Genomic DNA, 8,801 nt, shown 5'->3' on the forward strand with positions numbered 1-8,801 from the left:
TTGAGACACCACAAGCACAACAGATACTCTTTTATTGTTTGTTCAAATTTATGAGGCCAACAATTCATAATTACAAAGATTCCAAGTTGTGATTTTTTTTCTTTTCAAAGGAACAAAAGCAGTAGTGTACTGAGGAATTCAGTCCTGTTCACCTGGATTGGAACAGTTGGATACAACAGGGTAGGGCATTAGGTACACTCTCGCACACACACACGCACACAGGGTACAAAGTAGGATATATGGTACGTACGTACGTACGTGTACACACACACACACACACACACACACACACACACACACACACACACACACACACACACACACACACACACACACACACACACACACACACACACACACACACACACACACACACACACACACACTTCCTTGGACTAAAACATGTGCAAGTTTAATACAGTGTTTTTTTTCTTTTTCTTAAAAGTTAGGGAAGGGGACAGGAAGGGTATGAAATGATCACTGAAAAAAAATAAAATAAAGAAAACATTGCCATTCATCATCCAACATTAACATGAAATGCTTTAGGAGGACAGTCCGTAAATATGTAACACGAAAAAGAAAAGCCGTGAAGGCACCCGATAATGTGTGTGTGTGTGTGTCTCAAAACTAAAAACAAAACAAGGTGTCAAAAATGTCTCATCCATTTTTTTTCTTCTTAAATTCGAAAAAACAAAAGCATAGTGTTTCTGTGAACCAGACAACGCAAGTAAGGGTGAGTGGCTCGTGTGGTGGGGTGTTAAGTATAATATTCATATATATTTATATATAGAGAGATAGAGATAGAGAGAGAGAGAGAGCCCATCCCGAGACAGATCTACACTGGCAGACTGACAGCATGTGAAGTCCATGTAGCTCATTGTTGGGTTGGGGGTGGGAAGGGGAGTCGCACCAGCCTTTTAACATAGCACACAGAATTAAGCAGCAGCAGCTGGAGAGAATAGCGCTTTTTTTTCTTTAAATATCCTATGATTGGTGTGTGTGTGTGTGTGTATAGTGTGTGTAGTGTGTGTAGTGTGTCGGATGGTGTGTGTGTGTGTGTGTGTAGGGTGGGGTGGGCCCTTTAAATGCAGTGCCATTCTCATGTTTTCAAACAGGTTGCATCACCCATAAAGTCTTTTTTTTAATGCACCCCTACCTCTCTTTTCTTGTTCGTATGAGGTGGGTTGAATCACTGACTATGTATAGATATATATGCCTTTTGTGCCAAATTTAGCTAAAGGTTAAAACATGACCATAAGAAGAAGGCTGTCTGAAAATGTATAATTGAGGGGAAAATAAGAAACAAAAAAACAATAAAAAAGTGCCCCCTGTTTGGCTAAAAAAAAAAAGGAAAACAGAAGATCTCCATAGTCTGGTGAAAGCCATAGACTCCCAGAGTCTGGTCAGCAGTCAGTCAGCATCTATCGCCTATCTAGTGACCATGTCGCTAATTTCCTCTGCACACTCCAGATGTGGAAGAAAGATCCTCCAGCTGATCCCAGAACAGCCAGAGACGGTAAGAAAGAGTCACTTTCCAATGTGTGTCTGGGAAATAACTGTTCCTCCAAAGCGCTTGAGAAGGAACCGTCTCTCCTCTCCTCGCCTCTTGGTTTTCGCCACCAACTTTTCCTCAGTGAAAGCCCCCCAACGCCTTGTTGTCCTGCGTATTTCTTAACGACTCAAGTCTTTTTTTTTTTCTTCTTTTTTCTTTTTTTCCTCACGCCAGAGTGAGTCACAGTCGCTGGAGAAAAAAATGTTACAGAACAATAAAAGAAAAAACAAAGTCTCCTGTTTTCTCTTGCGTTGTTTTTTGTTTTTGTTTGCTCTGGAGTCTGGCAGTAGTAGCAGTAGAGCGATCTTCTCTTTGCTGCATTTCTCAAAGCACAAGGTCCACACTTATGATAATAATCCACTAAGCATTGGCAACTCAACTAAATATATCTTTTAAAAAAGTCTCATGGAGTTTTTTTTTTTCTCACTCTTTTTTTTAAAAAGTCTAATACCAATTATTTGACCCTGTTAGCTAAAATAACCACCTGCTCCGTCAAAGAAAACAACATTTCTGGAGGACGTTCAAACTTTTATCCTGCCGATGGCGCCAAAACCGCCATCTCGCATTTGAGTAAAAATATCAGTACTCACACACAAGCTCACATTTACATATATACCCATATTGGTTGTGTTGCGGTCAGGTTGTGCCAAGAGGTGTGGCGCAAGTATCGCCATCATCATCAACATCATCATCATCATCATCATCATCAACATAATCATCGATGTCACACACAGGAGATTTTTTTTCTGTACATTATTCCTCTGTGAGCGCAGTTGATGTGGTTGCTAGGGCTGGGAACATGAAAACTCATGAAAACAGGCAGGGCTGAGCAGTGAGGTGTGCCGGGGTTGTGTGTGTGTGTGTGTGTGTGTGTGTGTGTGTGTGTGTGTGTGTGTGTGTGTGTGTGTGTGTGTGTGTGTGTGTGTGTGTGTGTGGTGTGTATGCGTTATCGGTTTTCTTTTCTTCTTTCTCTTCTTCTCTCCTGTTTGTTTTGTCTTGGTTGTGGGGCGGGCGGGGTGACGAGACTGCTCTTGGCACTTATGAAAGTTCCTGGGCGTCAGTCGCACTGCAGAGGTCCGACTGTGAGACTGTGAGTATGCGTGGATGTAACGTGTGTGTGTGTGTGTGTGTGTGTGTGTGTGTGTGTGTGTGTGTGTGTGTGTGTGTGTGTGTGTGTGTGTGTGTGTGTGTGTGTGTGTGTGTGTGTGTGTGTGTGTGTGTGTGTGTGTGTGTTTAATAACAATGTGAGGAGGAGGAGGATGAGGCCACGGGGTGGTCCCTCCTCAGCCATCCAGGGCGTGGTCCAGACCGTCGAGGGTCAGCTGGCTGCGGTGGGGAGAGTTGGGGCTCGGGGGGCTGCTGGGGTTGGAGGAGTTGGAGGGGGTGGAGTGCTTGGTGGAGTCTGAGTCAGGCTGTTAGGAGGCAAGCAGAACCGGGGGGGGGGGTGGATGACGACGACACACACACACACACACACACACACACACACACACACACACACACACACACACACACACACACACACACACACACACACACACACACACACAGATACAGAGACATGATGAGGCAAAAAAGACAAGAAAAGAGAAGAGAATTCATGTATCTTGCGCTGCCATCACTGTTTTTCAATCATCACGATCATGAAGTGACCATCACTAGGCTTGTGGGTGTGTTCTGACAGTTACGCCAACGAGCCTGCCTCAGAGCCTCAGTTTGGTGCCCTGAAGATCTGGGTTTGAGTCCCAGCGGGGCAACTCTACTACCCTTTTCTTCAATCACACTGAATTTGGCTTACAAAGGGAAAAAGCAAGGGTAAGAAGAGTGAACAAAAAAAAAACAAGAAAAGTGTAAAAAGAAACGAAAAGGAAAAGTGTCTACAGTACACAAAAGTGACTGATATGTGAGGACATGGTTGGTGATTTGCTGCCTACTTTAGGACTGTGGGCTGGTGATGCGATACTCACCTCTCGATCAAAGTCGGCATCTGGGTCGTAGCGGGATGAGCCGGCGCCCCCGAAATCAGCCCCTCCTGTGAAGCGCACACAAATTCACCCGCGTCAGTGCAAATCCAACTATGTAGTTATTGAGAATTTAAAGGCACATAGAATAGAATCTTTCTTATGTCATGGTAACAAGTACGACGAAATTGAGCACTCCTTGTTCATTGAATAAAATAAATGAAATTAAAAAAAAATAAAAGGTTGGAAAAATGCATACATGCTTGGCGTTCAATGTTTGTGGTCTGCTTATGCTTGAGTGTGTGTGCGTCTGTGTACTCGCGTGTGTATGTGACAGTACAGGTAGAGTTGTGCGAATTAGCGATGTGAGAAATATTGACAAATAGGGTGTGTTGTAAGTTTGTGTGTCGTTCTGTGTGCATGTTGTTCTGAGCATGTGCATGTTGTTCTGAGCATGTGCATGTGTGTGTTGTTCTTTGTGTGTGTGTGTTATGCGGTGCGTGTGTGTGTGTGTGTGTGTTATTCTGTGCGTGAAGTGTGTGTGTTATTCTGTGCGTGTGCGTGAAGTGTGTGTGCTGTTCTGTGCGTGAAGTGTGTGTGTTATTCTGTGCGTGAAGTGTGTGTGTTATTCTGTGCATGAAGTGTGTGTGTCTCACGGTCACCAGAGGCTGTGCGGACGACGCCAGTCTTGCTCCTCTGTTCGGGCCGGTGGCGGGAGATGCTGGAGAGGGGCCGCTGTCTCTCTATTCTGCCGCCCGCCTCCTCCTGGGAAGAGGGCATCACACTCTGTACCCACCATGCCAGGTCCAGCCAGATCATAACACACACCACACAACACACCACATCACACCACACCACACCAAACACAATCAGAGCAGTACACTACACACACTTATTTGCTCACAGCTAATCAGTCACAGACACACACACACACACACACCCCATGGTTTGGACCACACCATCTCATTCAATAGTCACTTTTCATTTTAAAGTCATCTACATCATAAATGAATACTGAATGACATACTATTAGAGGAACCTTTATTGTTTTGAAACAGACGGCTCCAAACCGCACAGTTTATTCAACATACACAGCAGGTGGTTGTCAATATTAAAGCAGAAAATAAAAAGGTCAAGAAAAACTATTGAATGAGAAAGTGTGTCCAAACGGTGCTGCAAATATTTCTGTACACAGTCATTTGACTGTACATATCATTCAACCTCGTACTGGATACAACTCTGCAAAGCCTACACGTATAGTATGGTACACGCACGGATAGACAAGACAGAAGATTGATACATTGATAGAATAATGAGACGTGACTTGACCTTCTGCTTTTCCCTACACCTTGCACGCACTTGACTGTCCTCGCTCCCGAGGAAAAACACTTTTAAAGGTGCACTGTGAAGGATGGTGGCGAGAGTAGGTATTGCAACTATGCTGCTCATTGAAACTGTACTGCCTTTAGCCAAATTTGATCTTTTCATTCATATTTATAAAATAATAAACAAATATTTACTTGTATGAACAAAGGCCAATAAGTTTTGCAGCTAAAAACGTCTATTTCTGGAAATTCAAAATGACATGTAGAAGATCCCCTTTTTCATGTATGAGAGGTGCAGTTTTCCCAGTCATAATGAATACTTAGAATTCATTTGCTGGTGATGGTAAATATTCCTGAAAAAGGTAACATTTGGGCAGTGGTGGCTCAGTGGTTAGAGGAGCCTGTTCGGCAACCAGAAACATTTGTGAATGGGCAGCATGAATTCTTGAAATAAACAACTAAAAATATTACACAATGCACCTTTAATGCAGACATAGATTGGAAGACCACGTTTACTTTTCGTGCATAGCATAAATCCGTCCTGCTGTCCTTCATAAATAGTCTTAGAAATAGCTGCACAAAATATTATTTAAAAAAAGGGTTGGTTTTTTTTTTACATCATGTAGGGCTTAATATTCAGTAACCAAAAGAGGGTGTTTATCTGTGTTTCAATGCTCAGAATATACCACTGGATCTAGACCATTGCATCTTTAACAAAATTCATTTTAGAGGTCACCATTGATTGTGCTGCATGTGGCCATATGAGATGCAATTCTGCACTCCATCCTCTAATGGAGAAAATAACAGCTTTTCAAAATCAGCAAGGACACCTGTTATAATGGCACACAGAGGACGCTCAGGAGGACTCACTGTTCTCCTCAGCTTAGTTCTCCACAGCACTGTCTGTACGGAAGACCTAATTTGACTGCTTAAAATATCTAGCACGCAGACAAGACTAATGGAGCACAGAGTGCAAGCACTGGCTGCAGAAAGAAACAAACGCTCAGGAGAGGCGTAATAGACTACACGACTTTCCAATAAGCCCACACATACACACAGAAAGCCAACATGGGATGCTGGAAATGGGGGTGATGAGGGTGGGTATAGGTTATCGGGATCGGACAGGAAGACGTGATGTCAGAATAGGACAAAGAAAGCAGGGGAAAGATGGTGACAGACCAAGAAAGAAAGACAGGGAAGTAAAGAAGTACATGCAGACGAAAGGACAGTTCCGGGGTGGGGTGGGGTGGGGGGGTGCATGCGGGCCTACCCTTCCCAGGGAGGAGGTGGAGGGAGAGGAGGAAGAGGAGGAGGAGAGGTGCGGCAGACTCTGCTGCGAGGAGGGCTCCTTCTGCAGGTAGAGGCCGGCGGAGGTGGAGCTCATGTGGTAGACGTGCTCAAAGTTGATCGGAGGAGAGATCAGAGCATGGTGACGGGAGGAGGAAGGGGAGGGAGACTCGCTCGGCTGCTGTAGCGCCAAGAGAGACAAGGAGAGGGGGGTGAGAAAGAGAAGAGGAGGAGGAGAAGAGGTGGAGGAGAAGAGAGGGAGGGGGAGAAAGAGGAGAAGGGGAGAGGAGGGGGAGGAGATGGAGGAGAAGCAGAAGAGAGGGAGAGGAGGAAGAGAGAGAAAGAGAGAGAGAGAGAGAGAGAGAGAGAGAGAGAGAGAGAGAGAGAGAGAGAGAGAGAGAGAGAGAGAGAGAGAGAGAGATACAGACACGTAGAGCAAAGGAGGAACAATAGGAGAGTAAAACAGTGACGGGTGAAAAGGAGAGCAGAGAGAAGGATGGGAAAGAAAAAAGGAATAGGGGCCAGGTAAAGGGGGGGGGGTGGGGGGGGGCTCGGGGGGGGGGGGGGGGGGGGGGGGGGGGGGGGGGGGGGGGGGGGGGGGGGTTACAGGGAAAAAGGAAGAGTTGAAAGCACAAAGCAAAGTCGAAGAGAGGAAGAGGACATCCAGAGGACAAAGGAGAGGACGAAGGAGAGAACAAGGAGGAAAGAAAAGAGGGATATGGAGAGAGAGAGAGAGAGAGAGAGAGAGAGAGAGAGAGAGAGAGAGAGAGAGAGAGAGAGAGAGAGAGAGAGAAGAGGGGGTACAGAAGGAAATCGATGGGGGCTGGCAGGGAAGGGTAGAGGAAAAAACTGTTGATAAGAACAGCCACAGATTGTAGGTGGGTGGGGGTGGGGGGTGGCAGAGAAAAGTAGATCCCTGTATGTCTTGCTGGAGTGAGAGAAGAGCAGTAAATAAAGAAAGAGGGGTGGTGGAACGGCAATCCCAAAACAGGAGAAGAGTCATGCTGAAAAAAGGGGGTTTGAAGGAAGTGAAGGTGGAGGTCTATGTATGTATACGCTTATGCTATTACAACCTAGCTGAGATCAGGGAACTTGGACTCATCACATAGATAACCGACCGTCAGCCATTTTGGAGACAAATCATTTGGAAGTAGCCATTTGGTGATTGGTAGAGAAGCAGTTGTGACTTGTTGTGAGCACACCGCCTCATTTCGATTATTGCTGTCAGGAGACTAATCGATTCAAAAGGATATTGGTTAGTTTGATTTATGCCAATGCCAAGTTCTATACAGTAAACATTTAAAGCATTACTCAAAGCATCTTTCCATTGGGTTCTCTGACAACGCCATTGAGGTTCCCCACTAAAGACCTTTACGCACTCTGGGGGAACCCCTTACGGTTCTCTGAGGAACTCTAAAGACAACCTTGGGGTTCTTCCAATCATCTATAGGTCCATCAAAGGCGGTACCTGAAGGTTTTATGAGGGCCGGAGTCCCTAGCTTCCAGCACACACCAACCTTGACTCACAAGCACGTATTCACGTACGAATGCACGCACGTACGCACGCACACACAACCACATTAGGCCCTTCCTCTGCTGCGGTAACCTTCCGAGCCAATTTCCTAACCACATTTTACAGTTTCTTGCTAGGGACTGTTATTGTAGGGAATGTGAAGTGGAGGAGATGAGATGAGAGGAGGGGAAGCCGTTACCAGGGGCAGGTCCATGAGTGCCTGCATGCCGTCGCCCGGGCCCATGTGCGCCACGTGGTTGAAGTTGGTGGGGTTGGAGATCATCTTGGACCTCAGCTCCGGGTCTCTCAGCATCTCCCTGACGTGAACAAGACAAGAAGAGTGTGTTGTCAAAAGGCCAGCACATCTTTCAACTTCTAATCTCATAGATTGGTTCAATCGGTTTGAAACGGATTGTATGTCAGAATCTCACTCAGATAACAGATGGCAGGAGTGGTCAAAGCGGAAGGCACACCTTTCAAATTCTATTCTCAAAAACAACATCCAGTGTCTATGTTTCAATCCATTTGATTCTTTGTTGTTCTTTCTAGTGTCTGTTTGATTGTTTAACTGTTAAAATGGAGCACTACATTTTGGCTTGGTTCACTCCACTTATTTTGCTTTCTTGTGTTGTCTATACTTACTCCCTAACAATTAGGTCAAGCATGCACGCAAGCACGCGCACGAGGCCAACCCAAACATGTCGTTGCCGTGCAGCATTGCTCAAAAGTTGCCCTGTGTATCATCACCCAAAGACCTATTCACCAACGCAGACACGCACGCACGCGCGCACACACACACACACACACACACACACGGCCAACCGTCTGCTCACCTCCTCTGCTGCAGGCGTTCCTCCTCTGGCACCTTGAAGAGGAACTTCCTCTTGCTGCGCGTACGCACCATCAGCTTCTTACTGTTCTCAGACGTCTCAGGGATGGACAGCTCACAGCCCTCTGGGGACGCAAAGACGGGGAGATGATGAAGAAAAGGAGGATGATGAGGAGGAGGAGGAGCAGGGAGAGGAAAAGGACGATCAAGAGGAGGAGGAGGAGGAAGAAGAGAAGGAAGAGGGAGAGGAAAAAGAGGAGGAAGAGGAGGATGAAGAGGGGGAAAAACAGGATAATGATGATGAGGAGGAGGAGGAGGAGGAGGAGAAAGAAGA

The 8,801-nt window shown here is 45.9% G+C and overlaps 1 protein-coding gene across 7 annotated transcripts in view; it reads right to left on the bottom strand.

Annotated features, from left to right (window-relative positions):
• The window catches only part of cdc42bpb (CDC42 binding protein kinase beta (DMPK-like)), a 118,168-nt gene continuing 109,367 nt past the window's right edge, over window positions 1–8,801 (bottom strand). For 2 of the 7 annotated variants that reach the window (XM_063223040.1, XM_063223046.1), the window contains 6 exons: window positions 8,472–8,592; window positions 7,838–7,955; window positions 6,109–6,306; window positions 4,170–4,299; window positions 3,520–3,584; window positions 1–2,964 (listed from right to left, as the gene is read on the bottom strand). In XM_063223040.1, the coding sequence (XP_063079110.1) occupies window positions 2,836–2,964; window positions 3,520–3,584; window positions 4,170–4,299; window positions 6,109–6,306; window positions 7,838–7,955; window positions 8,472–8,592 (761 nt within the window). In that variant the 3' untranslated portion in view covers window positions 1–2,835. The remainder of the gene's footprint in view (window positions 2,965–3,519; window positions 3,585–4,169; window positions 4,300–6,108; window positions 6,307–7,837; window positions 7,956–8,471; window positions 8,593–8,801) is intronic. The other 5 variants (XM_063223042.1, XM_063223041.1, XM_063223045.1 and 2 more) reach the window with 5 other exon arrangements.

Source organism: Engraulis encrasicolus, chromosome 18 (assembly GCF_034702125.1).
Source record: "Engraulis encrasicolus isolate BLACKSEA-1 chromosome 18, IST_EnEncr_1.0, whole genome shotgun sequence".
NCBI classification, from domain to species: domain Eukaryota; kingdom Metazoa; phylum Chordata; class Actinopteri; order Clupeiformes; family Engraulidae; genus Engraulis; species Engraulis encrasicolus.